Here is a 15,218-nt window from a genome sequence, read left to right on the forward strand (position 1 = left end):
TCTTTGTAAATATTTTTTTCTGTGTATAACATCTACTCATAATGTTATACCAAGCATACAAATAATTTTGACATTAAGGCAGAGGAAACAACCTCGTTAAATATTACCGTAACACCACAATAGTAATTGTGAACTATAGGATATATGCGAAACAACAGGCAACGCTAGAACACGTTCGTACTAACAAAGGCCTAATCTGTTTATGATAAATAATCTAAACGTGCTACATTTGTATATTTCCCACCAAGAGTAATTATGATCGATTGAAAGCAAATACAGTCTGTTGTATAAAATATATAAAATATATCAAAATGTTATATAGTTTAGCTATTACACGCCAAAACGTTTAAGCTTCTCTTTTTATCTTTTTAATTCTAAGTCAATAAAAAGTTAATAACGTTCCCGAGAGTTGTGCTCAAACCTTCACAAAACCAGTAAATCATTGGGATCGAATAACAGATTTACAATATTTTGGGAATACCTAATCATAATGAAAAAATGAATATTTTTATCAAATACAACAACCATACAATGTAAAAATATACTAACTTTTTCATTGATATTACATGCGGGTTTGTAAAACTCAAAAATTGTATTATGATTATTATTATTATGTATTAAAGAGTACGATTTATGTCGTTATCTTATTAAAGCCACCAGTTCTTTATAATATGTTGTATAGTAGTGCATGTTTGATATCATTTTAGTCTATCTAGATGTTGATTAATGCTATATTGGCACAGCCTGAATTTTGTACATTGAAAAAGACTTTTCGTAAAGAAATAGAGGATGTTTCCCGATTAATGTATCATCTATTTCACGAGTATGAACGAATATCTATATTTCCACGACTGCGAAGCATGAGTGGAAAATTTCGATTTATTACATTTTTACCAGTGAAATATCAAAAATTATTCATTCTATAAAAGTGATATTTTTCACTGGTGAAAAATATCACTTTTGCTGATTTGACCAATCAAATTAATGATTAGAAAATACCAAAATAATTGACCAATCAGAAAGCCCGACATATATGTCAGCACCTGGACAGGGGAAACTACTTTTTTTGTTTACAAATTATCGCTGTAGGCCTAGTTAGCATACGGGGTAGGTTTTTCGTTGATAAAAAATGTAATAAACAGAATATCTAACAGTGTCTTCAGTAATACCAAATATATTTCACTCGTGTGGCTAATATTTTGATATTTTTCACTCGTGCTGCGCACTCGTGAAAAATATCAAAATATTAGCCCCACTCGGGAAATATATTTGGTATTACTGAAGACACTGTTAGCTGCGCACTCGTGAAAAATATCAAAATATTAGCCCCACTCGTACTGAAGACACTGTTAGATATCCTCTATATATTCTGTAATACGCTCTAGTTAAATAATGACATACTTACCGAGTGCCGTTAATGTTTGGGTTGAAATAGGAAGTTTATAGTAATAGTTTAATCTCTGCCTTTAATGTGACAGAACTGACATTTAAGATCCTAAACATAACCGTAAAAAGAACGCACATTTATGATCCTAAAAATTAGCCTCAGCATTATCGTGAAGGGAAGTGATGTTTTAAATCCTAAACATTACCGTGAAGGGAGCAGATGTTTAAAATCCTAAACATTACCGTGAAGGGAGCTGATGTTTAAAATCCTAAACATTACCTTGACGGGAACTGATATTTAAAATCCTAAACATTACCGTGAAGGGAGCTGATGTTTGAAATCCTAAACATTACCTTGACGGGAACTGACATTTAAGACACTAAAAATTACCGTGAAGGGAACTGACATTTAAGATACTAACATTGACATAGTTCAAAAGTGTATTCCTCTTCACATTAGTGTAGTAAAAGAGCCTACCGTACTATGCTGACGTTACAGTGTTTAGGGGACATGCTACCTATGTTTAACCTTATACACAGTGGGTGGTCCCCAGGTGTACGGTCAGTATTGTACGTCACAGGACCATCTGTTGACCAGCTCTCTTTTCAACACAATAAATAAGTTTTATTTCACCAAAAATCGGATGGTATCTGTGAGAGAATACCACCATGTATGCACGTCATTCTGAAGGGCAAAGTTTGCATGTTCTCAAGATTAAAGGGTGTGAGGGTGTGTGTATTGGTGAGTGAGAACATAAAGAACTGATTGGGACCTGGAAATCGATAATTCGAAATACCGAGGTAGGTCAACAGCCCGGCGATATAGCAGTCAGACCGGGGATATAGTAGTCAGACCTAGGATATAGTAGTCAGACCGGGGATATAGTAGTCAGAACGGGGATATAGTAGTCAGAACGGGGATACAGCAATCAGACCGGGGGTATAGCAATCAGACCGCTGAATAGTCAGACCGGGATATATAAGAGTTAAGAAGAATTTGACACAAAGATAAAATGGCTGATTGTAATGATAAGTCATCGTTAATTGTCTCGGGTCACAGGTCATCGCTGTCTTGGTTTACACATCATCGCTGTCTCGGTCACAGGTCAACGCTGTCTCGGTTTACAGGTCATCGCTGTCTCGGTTTACTTGTCATCGGTATCTCGGTTTACAGGTCATCACTGTCTCGGTTTACAGGTCATCACTGTCTCGGTTTTCAGGTCATCGCTGTCTCGGTTAACTTGTCATCGCTGTCTCGTTTTACATGTCATCGCTGTCTCGGTTTACAGGTCATCGCTGTATCGGCTTTCAGGTCATCGCTGTTTCGGTTTACAGGTCATCGCTGTTTCGGTTTACATGTCATCGCTGTCTCGGTTAACTTGTCATAGCTGTCTCGGTTTACAGGTCATCGCGGTCTCGGTTTACATGTCATCGCTGTCTCGGTCACGAGTCACCGCTATCTCGGTTTACTTGTCATCGCTGTCTCGGTTTACAGGTAATCGCTGTCTCGGTTTACAGGTCATCGCTGTATCGGCTTTCAGGTCATCGCTGTTTCGGTTTACAGGTCATCGCTGTTTCGGTTTACATGTCATCGCTGTCTCGGTTTACAGGTCATCGCGGTCTCGGCTTTCAGGTCATCGCTGTTTTGGTTTACATGTCATCGCTGTTTCGGTTTACATGTCATCGCTGTCTCGGTTTACAGGTCATCGCTGTCTCGGTTTACATGTCATCGCTATCTCGGTATACAGGTCATCGTTGTCTTGGTTTTCAGGTTATCGCTGTTTCGGTTACAGGCCATCGCTGTATGGGTTAACTTGTCATCGCTGTCTTGGTTTACATGTCCTCCATGTCTCGGTCACGAGTCATCGCTGTCTCAGTTTTCAGGTCATCACTGTCTCGGTTTACAGGTCATCGCTGTCTCGGTTTACAGGTCATCACTGTCTCGGTCACGAGTCACCGCTGTCTCGGTTTACTTGTCATCGCTGTCTCGGTTTACAGGTTATCGCTGTCTTGGCTTTCAGGTTATCGCTGTTTCGGTTACAGGCCATCGCTATCTCGGTTTACTTGTCATCGCTGTCTCGGTTTACAGGTCATCACTTTCTCGGTTTACAGGTCATCGCTGTCTCAGTTTACTTGTCATCGCTGTCTCGGTTTAGTTGTCATCGCTGTCTCGGTTTACAGGTCATCACTGTCTCGGTGACGAGTCATCACTGTCTCGGTTTTCAGGTCATCGCTGTCTCGGTTAACTTGTCATCGCTGTCCTGGTCACGGGTCATCACTGTCTCGGTTTTCAGGTCATCGCTGTCTCGGTTAACTTGTCATCGCTATCTCGGTTTACAGGTCATCACTGTCTCGGTTTTCACGTCATCACTGTCTCGGTTAACTTGTCATTGCTGTCTTGGTTTACAGGTCATCCCTGTCTCGGTCACGATTCATCGCTGTCTAAGTTTTCAGGTCATCGCTGTCTCGGTTTATTTGTCATTGCTGTCTCGGTTTACAGGTCATCACTGTCTCGGTTTACAGGTCATCGCTTTCTCGTTTTACATGGCATCGCTATCTCGGTTTACAGGTCATCACTGTCTCGGTCACGAGTCATCGCTGTCTCGGTTTACAGTTCATCGCTATCTCGATTCATATGTCATCGCTGTCCCGGTTTACAGGTCATCACTGTCTCGGTTTACTTGCTATCGCCGTCTCGGTTTACAGGTCATTGCTTTCTCGTTTTACATGTCATCGCTGTCTCGGTCACGAGTCATCGCTGTTTCGGTTTACAGGTCATCGTTGTCTCGGTTTACAGGTTATCGCTGTCTCGGTTTACAGGTTATCGCTGTCTCGGTTTACAGGTCATCGCGGTCTCGGCTTTCAGGTCATCGCTGTTTCGGTTTACATGTCATCGCTGTTTCGGTTTACATGTCATCGCTGTTTCGGTTTTCATGTCATCGCTGTTTCGGTTTACATGTCATCGCTGTTTCGGTTTTCATGTCATCGCTGTTTCGGTTTTCAGGTCACTTCACATTTAAAATGACTGAAAATAAGCTAGGTTAGCTTCGTGAACTTTGCCGTTTTATACGATAAACACACACACACGTCTAATACAGTGTTAATTTACAAAGGTACATCCTATAGTAAAGTAAAGGACATCTGGTGGTAAGGAGTTTGTGTGAAATGCGATCGTTTTCCGACATTCTCTTACGCGAGCGGTGACCAAGAAACCAAATTGGACTATATGTTAAAGTCATATATTACAGAAACGTACAACATGTACGTTTAGAGTGTGGAAAATGAATTTGATTTTTCTGTGTGTTTGTTCGTTTTACAAAGACAGCATAAATGGGGGTTTTTTTAAGAAGTGTTGATACGTCAAACATGAAAACACAAAAATATGCAATATACATGGATTTGTTGTTTCGAAAGTTTTATTTGATGAAAATCTAAGATAAACGAAAAATATCCATCAGCGTACAAGTTAAACATTCTGTTACGTTAATTCTAGGTCATTTATATACGTATATATGGCAAGGAGATTTTTATGTAAAGTGTTTCTTTAGTATTAAAACCAACATATGGGAGTTACTTCCCCTCACATTATATAAACGGATGCAAACAAGTTGTCGATTAAGTCCATTATTAAAATACAAAACAACAAAACAACAAAATCAAAAACATAAAAACACACGCAAAAACACACAACGGTGTACCTTAAATTATATGTTAATTTGCGTATCTAAATCTAGAAAGCTTGAAATACGCTGGCTATGGACTAGTCATGCAACTAATGTCAGTTATGGCTCGTCACCAACTTATATAAATGTTGGAAACAATTTGAGACAAAGCTCTAACATACATTTGTACATATAGGCTACAGTCAATAAATAAAGTTCGTTAAAAATGACTTTTACAAATTAAACATTAGGTTAACTGTCCTGTAGACGACAGGAATATAATCTGATAGTGATGTGTATGTCCCATGTGTATCAGGTAGGTAACTGAATCGTCCACACTTTAACCTGTTGCTGGTAATAATGCACTATATGTCCTTCAAATGTACATTAAACAAGTCTGGAACAAAACAGCTGGTAAACTTATGACGACGATTCCCGTTGGATTTCGATGACCTTCTCCATTTCCTCCGTGACACCTTTGACCCGACCATTTACCACTAATAAACCGTCGTCCGTGACGATTGCGTTCATACTTTCTACGTCGATGTTCTGTAAAGAAAATATGTAAATATTATCATCAAAGACACGAGAAATGACTATTAATGTATCGTTTTAAAATGTTATTCGCGAGGAAAGATTATTTCAATACCACTTTGTTGAATACAGTACGTAAATAATTATAGGACTTCCAATTTAAAAAACACAATCACATCTACATACCTCTGGGATTAGGAACTCTCGAGTCATCTCCCTTGAAACACATCCGTTACCGCCTGGTTTCTCGTGCTTTGCCGAAATGACGAGTCTGTTATTATTGATTTTAAGCTTCACGTGCTCTTGTTCAAAGTCTCGCATATTCATTTTCAAAGAGAATGCTTTATCGTCAAACTTCAACTGCAGAAAAATAATAAAAAGATATTAATGATAATGATAAAAAGGCAGAGTACATAAAGTGATGTAACTTATCTAGTGTTTACATGTTATAATTATATAGTATGTCGGTATCTGTATGTGTGTCAGAGTATTGTACATGTTATAATTTTATAGTATGTCGGTATCCTGTATGTGTGTCAGAGTATTGTACATGTTATAATTATATAGTATGTCGGTATCCGGTATGTGTGTCAGAGTATTGTACATGTTATAATTATATAGTATGTCGGTATCCTGTATGTGTGTCAGAGTATTGTACTTGTTATAATCATATAGTATGTCGGTATCAGGTATGTGTGTCAGAGTATTGTACATGTTATAATTATATAGTATGTCGGTATCCTGTATGTGTGTCAGAGTATTGTACATGTTATAATTATATAGTATGTCGGTATCCGGTATGTGTGTCAGAGTATTGTACATGTTATAATTATATAGTATGTCGGTATCCTGTACGTGTGTCAGAGTATTGTACATGTTATAATTATATAGTATGTCGGTATCCGGTATGTGTGTCAGAGTATTGTACATGTTATAATTATATAGTATGTCGGTATCCTGTATGTGTGTCAGAGTATTGTACATGTTTAGACAAGGTAACGGTAGGTATCGTGTTTGGTATAGAAACTCTGATGTACCAGTCATTTTACAAACTATAATAGAGGACGGACATTACCTCGACTGCCTCAGACCTCGATAAGACATGTCTCCCCCGGCGCGGGATGCCTTCGACAATCTCGTCAAATGCATGTCTCGTCATCTGATTCATCTCCTCCAAAATGGAACGGAAATGTTTGTCAAATGCATGTCTTCGGTTTAAATGTAGATCACATGGGGTCTTGTTCGCCCGCATACCGAACCAAGAATGTACGGGGTAGTTGGACTGACATCGTAATGGCTGGCGAACCAGTGTCTGCAGTTGGCGACAGAGCCGGGGCACAACACTGTTAGCTCGATACATGTTTATCAATTAAGACTGGAGACCGAGCTACACTATATTTTATATACTGGTTATGATGTAAGTATCGCACGACATTTCGTGTAGCCTCTAGAATGATCTGATGAAATAACTGAGTTGTTCTATTTTTAGATTTCACTGACTGGTTACCTTGATATCTTTTAAAATGTGGGCTTGTCATTGTGTTCAGTGGATGTTACAAAAACACCTGTACAAGTAAATGTAGTAGCAAACAGATACATGTAGATCAATCCAAACATTTTCAGAGTTAAATGGTAAACGATAGCAATTCATATTATATATTACTTGATGTACAAACAAAACTATATAAATATCACCATATTCTATACAGATATCACCATAAACTCTATAGATGTAACCATAAACTATAGATGTCACCATATACTCTTTAGATGTCACCATATACTCTAAAGATGTCACTATAAACTCTATAGATGTCACCATAAACTCTAAAGATGTCACCATATACCCTTTAGATGTCACCATAAACTCTATAGATGTCACCATATACTCTAAAGATGTCACTATAAACTCTATAAATGTCACCATAAACTCTATAGATGTCACTATAAACTCTATAGATGTCACCATCAACTCTAAAGATGTCACCATAAACTCTATAGATGTCACCATAAACTATATAGATGTCACCATAAACTCTATAGATGTCACCATATACTCTTAAGATGTCACTATAAACTCTATATGTCACCATAAACTCTATAGATGTCACTATAAACTATATAGATGACACCATAAACTCTATAGATGTCACCATATACTCTTAAGATGACACTATAAACTATATATATGTCACCATAAACTCTATAGATGTCACCATATACTCTTTAGATGTCACCATAAACTCTATAGATGTCACCATATACTCTTTAGATGTCACCATAAACTCTATAGATGTCACTATAAACTCTATAGATGTCGCCATATACTCTAAAGATGTCACCATAAACTCTATAGATGTCACCATAAACTCTATAGATGTCACCATATACTCTTAAGATGTCACTATAAACTATATAGATGTCACCATCAACTCTAAAGATGTCACCATAAACTCTATAGATGTCACCATAAACTATATAGATGTCACCATAAACTCTATAGATGTCACCATAAACTCTATAGATGTCACCATAAACTCTATATATATCACCCATTACTATAAAGATATCAACATAAACTCTATATATATCACACATTACTATAAAGATATCACCATAAACTCTATATATATCACCCATTACTATAAAGATATCAACATAAACTCTATATATATCACACATTACTATAAAGATATCACCATAAACTCTTTATATATCACACATTACTATAAAGATATCAACATAAACTCTATATATTATATATCACACATTACTATAAAGATATCAACATAAACTCTATATATATCACCCATTACTATAAAGATATCAACATAAACTCTATATATATCACACATTACTATAAAGATATCACCATAAACTCTTTATATATCACACATTACTATAAAGATATCACCATAAACTCTATATATACCACCCACTACTATAAAGATATCAACATAAACTCTATATATATCACACATTACTATAAAGATATCACCATTTACTAAATAGATATCCATTACTATACAATGTATATATATTACCAAATACTATACAGATATCACCATAAACTCTATATATATCACCCATTACTATAAATATATCACCATAAACTCTTTAGATATGACCATATACTTCCTTCGTCATTAGTGTTACTGTGTTATATATCTATTTATTAGCACAATGTATCAACAACACTTATATTTGAATTTCCTGTCGTAGTTGTACCGAGAGAAATATTAACCATATGCTATATAGATATACCATATATTATACAAATATCACCGAATACTATATAGATATCACCGTATACTATATAAATATCACCATATGATATATAGATATCACCATATGCTATACAAATATCACCATATGTGTTAGCATTGTTGAGTACATATTATTTATTTGTTGTATCATGGTGACAAAAAATAATTTCAACTGTCAAAATCCTATATGTTCTCCTTTCGGGCATTTCGTTTGTTCAATCGGACCAAAAATAGATGGACAAATAGGGACCAAATGGAATCTATGTAGCGGTGTCAAATCATTTGAAAGTAATGCACCATAGCTATGACGTAAGTCTAATGCACCATAGCTGTGACGTAAGTCTAATGCACCATAGCTGTGACGTAAGTCTAATGCACCATAGCTGTGACGTAAGTCTAATGCACCATAGCTGTGACGTAAGTCTAATGCACCATAGCTGTGACGTAAGTCTAATGCACCATAGCTGTGACGTAAGTCTAATGCACCATAGATATGACGTAAGTCTAATGCATCATAGCTGTGAGGTAAGTCTAATGTACCATAGCTGTGACGTAAGTCTAATGCATCATAGCTGTGACGTAAGTCTAATGCATCATAGCTGTGAGGTAAGTCTAATGCACCATAGCTGTGACGTAAGTCTAATGCATCATAGCTGTGACGTAAGTCTAATGCACCATAGCTGTGACGTAAGTCTAATGCACCATAGCTGTGACGTAAGTCTAATGCATCATAGCTGTGAGGTAAGTCTAATGCACCATAGCTGTGACGTAAGTCTAATGCATCATAGCTGTGAGGTAAGTCTAATGCACCATAGCTGTGACGTAAGTCTAATGCACCATAGCTGTGACGTAAGTCTAATGCACCATAGCTGTGACGTAAGTCTAATGCACCATAGATGTGACGTAAGTCTAATGCACCATAGCTGTGACGTAAGTCTAATGCACCATAGCTGTGACGTAAGTCTAATGCACCATAGCTGTGACGTAAGTCTAATGCACCATAGCTGTGACGTAAGTCTAATGCACCATAGCTGTGACGTAAGTCTAATGCACCATAGATATGACGTAAGTCTAATGCACCATAGCTGTGACGTAAATCTAATGCACCATAGCTGTGACGTAAGTCTAATGCACCATAGCTGTGACGTAAGTCTAATGCATCATAGCTGTGACGTAAGTCTAATGCACCATAGCTGTGACGTAAGTCTAATGCACCATAGCTGTGACGTAAGTCTAATGCATCATAGCTGTGACGTAAGTCTAATGCATCATAGCTGTGACGTAAGTCTAATGCACCATAGCTGTGACGTAAGTCTAATGCACCATAGCTGTGACGTAAGTCTAATGCACCATAGATGTGACGTAAGTCTAATGCACCATAGATGTGACGTAAGTCTAATGCACCATAGCTGTGACGTAAGTCTAATGCATCATAGCTGTGACGTAAGTCTAATGCATCATAGCTGTGACGTAAGTCTAATGCATCATAGCTGTGAGGTAAGTCTAATGCACCATAGCTGTGACGTAAGTCTAATGCATCATAGCTGTGACGTAAGTCTAATGCACCATAGCTGTGACGTAAGTCTAATGCATCATAGCTGTGACGTAAGTCTAATGTACCATAGCTGTGACGTAAGTCTAATGCACCATACGTTTATTGTATAATTTGGTTAATTGTTCTATATCAGCTATTTAATTGCATTTGTAAAAGTCTAATACATGTATATTTAAATTGCACTAAAAATTCAGTGCATACTATTTTCTAGCTTATTAAGCATTATTTGTCATTGCAAATGGTGTACTCATTGTAAAAGTAAAATGTAAATTATAATCCTTTATTTCGCTATTGTATGATTAACGTTTCATACATCTTGAATGTTAGGGGTACTTATACTCTTATAGGGGTTGTTTCCCGTCTCTTGTATACTGTACTTGTATAGTCTCGGGTGCGTGTCGAAGTTTATCATAAGTTTATGTTTGATGTATTTTACAGGGTTTATCCCGCCGGGTTACAATAAAAATGCCAAAGAAACCTACCCTGGAGGTCTAGTTATTGCAAGAAATACGAGAACTGTTACATCTACATGAGAAGTTAGTGAGCTATCCCTCCAGCTTTTCCCAAGAAATAGTGATTGTTCACGGACGGACGAAGGGCGATTTGATAGCCCACCATCTGATGACTCAACGGGGTGCTAAATATTTCTTAAAATTCTCAGACATATGGAAGTTTTTCATAATAAAAAAAAAGGCCCTTCTGAGAAAATTGGGAAAAGATTGGCTGTTGATACAAACTAATTTGTAAGTCAATGGAGAATCACTGAAGATTTCATATTTCACATTCCCAAAATTTAACTAAACGTTTTAAACCCAAAAATACACTTACAATTTACCTAAACTATAGGATGTGTTGATATGTCCGTATAACCATGTTCCGGGTTTCGTAGGAATACCACTGATACACTGACAACCTGACCTTAACACAAGACTTTAAAGTACAGATTCTCAGCAACCCTAATTCCCATAGTCACTGGACCATTAAATCACACCTATTTGAAATATCCGTATATTTCAGCAGACAAGCTATCTATTTATCTTGATGTAACAATAGGAGTACTTGACGTATATACATCAAGTTGAGAGTGTGGCAAAACGTCATGAAATTGGAGTGCACTTGACAGACATTGTAACAAGGAAGTAAACATAGATGTTTAACACTTTATATTAAGTGCATAATTTATCAGAAAACAATACAATCTTTATCTTGGTGTATTCGTACTTACAATACAGATATCCGCTTGAGTAGGCATATTCACTTTAAAATTACTGTCACTTTACCACGTACATTGATTTCATTCAAAAGAGGCAAATGGGCTTTAACGGTCACTTTGACCCCGTCCATCAACTTCCGGGGGTCATATGTGCATATATGTTCGCATCAAGTTTGAATTATTTTCAATGAAAATTCAACAAACACTGCTCAAATTTGTGTTTTCCCTACATAAACTCTGGTAAATTTTACTCTCTCCACGGGGGCAAACGTGATACCCCAGGGTGCTTCACCACAGTTGTGATGACGTTCCATTAGACCCTTCCTTCTCACTTGGAGTATTTGATCCATCCATATCAGAGTCTTGGAAGGAAGAATTATAGTCATTTTGCCCATTTTGGCTTCGTCCATCAAGCACTGAGGGTAAGTCAGGGCTAATTTGTGAATACACCCCAACTAGGTTGGATTTATTGTCAATTATATGGCAATTCAACAAATGATACCCAAAAAAACGATTTCCCTAAATAAACCACAGTAAATTATACATTCTCTCTTGACTGCAGCATGATTTGGTTGGGGTTGACCAGCCTCTGGAAAGTTATCGGCCAGACTCGTCATTGTCCATGATCTCTATCACATAGTCAATGCGATATGGCAGCTTGTCCTGCTCCAGGCCATGCGTTTCTCTCTTGCTTCACTAGATTTGTCTCCCACTACTACCAGGAGTATCGGAAGGGCGTGTACCATCAATACCACAACTATTAGGCAAAATCTCCTTCCGCATACATGTATATGGTCTCATCTTTTCATCTCTGTTGTGGAATTTGGAATGGAGGCCACTTTTTACAGGGACATGTCTCGATGATTCGTTTTTGGGTTTACACGGCGATAGATGACATGGTTTTGTTGTATTGATCATGTATTTAGCATATCTTCTTTTATTAGGTACAGCAATTATGGGTTATGGTGATCAGTTGACAACGTCACTGTATGATGTCACATCGTATTCCTCACACGTGTTGTGATATTCGTGCGTACGTTCTCAGGCTGTCTCCACTCACGTGTATTATTGTTATGAGATTTCTTCCGTCGGCGTGATTCCACCACTTCATGTTATCGCCATCTTTTCATTGTCTATCTTATATTATGCGTTATGGCAGTTTGTCTGACCAGCATCGTCTCAAATGTATAGGTTAGTCTCCATAAGCGAAGCACATCGTATAGGTTACATCAATACCAACGTTGGCAAGGTTCTGTTATACGCTTATGGTCTCATTTTTCATCTCGTGGGAATTGAAATGAGCACTTTAGGCACATGTCTCGATGATTGTTTTTGGTTTAATGGCATACATGACTGTTTTTTTGTAGATCATCTGGTAACAGATATCCTAATTAGTCCTTATGGGTCCTTGTCAAATTGACAGTCACTTTGTCAACGATCATCAACACGTTTAGTTAGAATGGGGTATTAATTAGTTTTCACCTACACGTTATCGTTGGTAGGTTTACTTCGGCAGATTGGATGGAAGTGGTCATTACGTGTGAAGTTTTATGTCAACGCGATTGGAGTGGTGCGGGTGTTCTCCGTGGTTAGTTATGTAACCGGGTAGGGTGTCCTGCTAGGTGTCTTCAGCGAGGTAGCACTATCAACTCGGCGTCAGGTCCGCGCTATCACCAGGAGGCATGCAAACACGAGGATACTGCAGCCTCCAAAAAAACACATACACATACAGGTACCACACGCATTTGTTGCTCATACACAAGGGAGTTAATCCAAAAACGATCATACGATCAGTTTTACCTGTCTTCAAGGTAGACCGCAAGTTAGAGGAGAATGAATTAAGGATTAAAAAAACAAAACAAAACACACACATACACACACACACACACACACACACACAAATGTTTTCTTCCAAATTAAAATTTCTCCCTATACTGCCTCACCTTCGGCTTTTAACTGAGCTTTCGCCCTGGTGAGGAAGGCTTCAGGTTATGTCCCCTAGCCGAGACATACCTTTAAAAGTCCTGCTTAACTGAACTTAACCGAAGGAGACGACCGGTCCGCTCCGCTCAGTATAACATGACCGGTTTATGTGTCTGTGAGAAAGGCTTTGTCTCTTGGCCGCGACATAACATGGTCTAGAAGAATGGTAGTTACTACTCCTACTTATCGCTCGGCATTTTAGGAAGTGGGACAACTGGTTCGTCCGTTTTCGGTATAATGTGACCGGGTGGCGTGTCCTGCTAGGTGTCTTCGGGAGTATGCTTCAGTGAGGTAGCACTATAGAATCGACACCTGTATTGCGGTATCAAAAGAAGACGGACATATCGCAGCCTTCCAAAACATAAACACTTAACAAGTATACATCCAGCCATGACAATACTTTTTGATAGGACGTTTACCAATACTAACTCAAATCCGCAGTATGTTTCAGTGAGGTAGCGCTATAAAATCGGCACCACTCTATCACAGGGACGCAAACATACCATAGCCTCCGGAAAAATGGATTTCGTTTGCACACGGAGCGAATGACCATGGCTGTTGATAGGACGGTTAATGGTACAAAACAAAGCCAAACCAATACTCTTATAACAATCAGTAATGTGAAAGGAGGGAAAGCAAATGTCTTACTTTGGCGGTGGTAAATTGGGTTCGTCACCTGCCATATTCGGCTTCTTTGGAAGAGAGAGCATGGTGTAAAAATATCGGCCGAGGTAAACAATACTTAAACATATGGATGCATCGGAGTTTTGTTCCTTTGGAGTCAACAATGTAGAGGTAGTTGAAATTGAATTCAAGATGACTTTCTGACTTGTTTGGCAGTCTATAAATGTATTACGAAATTGTTGTGTCACTTTAATCATAACTGTTTACATCTAAATATCTTTTGTTAGACAGGCTTTCTTTAAACGATAACTTCAGTTAATGTTCAAATAGGAGTACATGTGTAACGTGATGAGATACACTTGACATAATAAGGAAGTACTTGTATACTAATACCCTACATTGTCGGGGGAAAAAACCTCTTAAACGTCCTCTTTCGCAGGAATTTTGCACAGCAGCCGCCTCTTATACACTTTGTTCTCATTCCCTAGGAGTGGTAGTAACACGATAGATGGTTTTGTTTTAGCTACAGCAAGACATTTAGTCCAGCTGTAGATAGTCAACCAACGAGAACCGACGTGAAGCAGAGCGAAATAAATCCAAACTCGCATATCATTCTTGCTGTAGTTTTATTACTGAATGACAGGCAATAAACATCTAAAAGACAAACAATACGAACTATTTAGAAAACAATTCAACAATATAGAACATAAATGACATAAAATATTTATAGACGTGCATTTAAGAATGGAACATGATGTAATACACATTATTACGTAATGCGTTTGATTTTCCTTAACTATACGCGTAAGGTATGTTATGAACTATTGCACGGCTAAAATGACTAATGCACGGTACCGTGCGAACTATTTAACACCTATGACGCTTTAGAATATAACTTCCGGTCACTCGATTTGTAGCTCTTCTGCTTCTGAAAGATCTTCTACCTCTTCCGTCTCGAAGCTGGAATATTTATCTTCCAAGATGACGGCCACCAT

At 37.8% G+C, this 15,218-nt stretch overlaps 1 protein-coding gene across 1 annotated transcript; it reads right to left on the bottom strand.

Moving 5' to 3' along the window:
• Window positions 1-4,769: 4,769 nt before the first annotated feature.
• LOC117321403 (alpha-crystallin A chain-like) lies at window positions 4,770-6,959 on the bottom strand. Its single transcript, XM_033875838.1, has 3 exons — window positions 6,658-6,959; window positions 5,769-5,942; window positions 4,770-5,597 (listed from the first exon to the last, which is right to left on the bottom strand). The coding sequence occupies exons 1-3, from the start codon at window positions 6,940-6,942 to the stop codon at window positions 5,469-5,471; spliced, it is 588 nt and encodes a 195-aa protein (XP_033731729.1). The 5' UTR covers window positions 6,943-6,959; the 3' UTR covers window positions 4,770-5,468.
• Window positions 6,960-15,218: the final 8,259 nt, after the last annotated feature.

The sequence above is a fragment of the Pecten maximus genome, chromosome 2 (genome assembly GCF_902652985.1).
Source record: "Pecten maximus chromosome 2, xPecMax1.1, whole genome shotgun sequence".
Classification (NCBI taxonomy): domain Eukaryota; kingdom Metazoa; phylum Mollusca; class Bivalvia; order Pectinida; family Pectinidae; genus Pecten; species Pecten maximus.

Excerpts from the sequence above, each read along its gene's own strand:
- LOC117321403 (XM_033875838.1), bottom strand. The coding sequence starts at position 6,942 with ATGTATCGAGCTAACAGTGTTGTGCCCCGGCTCTGTCGCCAACTGCAG. Across the intron at positions 5,943-6,657 it reads CGAGGTCTGAGGCAGTCGAG|TTGAAGTTTGACGATAAAGC; the intron begins GTAATGTCCGTC and ends ATTTTTCTGCAG. Across the intron at positions 5,598-5,768 it reads GAGAGTTCCTAATCCCAGAG|AACATCGACGTAGAAAGTAT; the intron begins GTATGTAGATGT and ends TTTTCTTTACAG.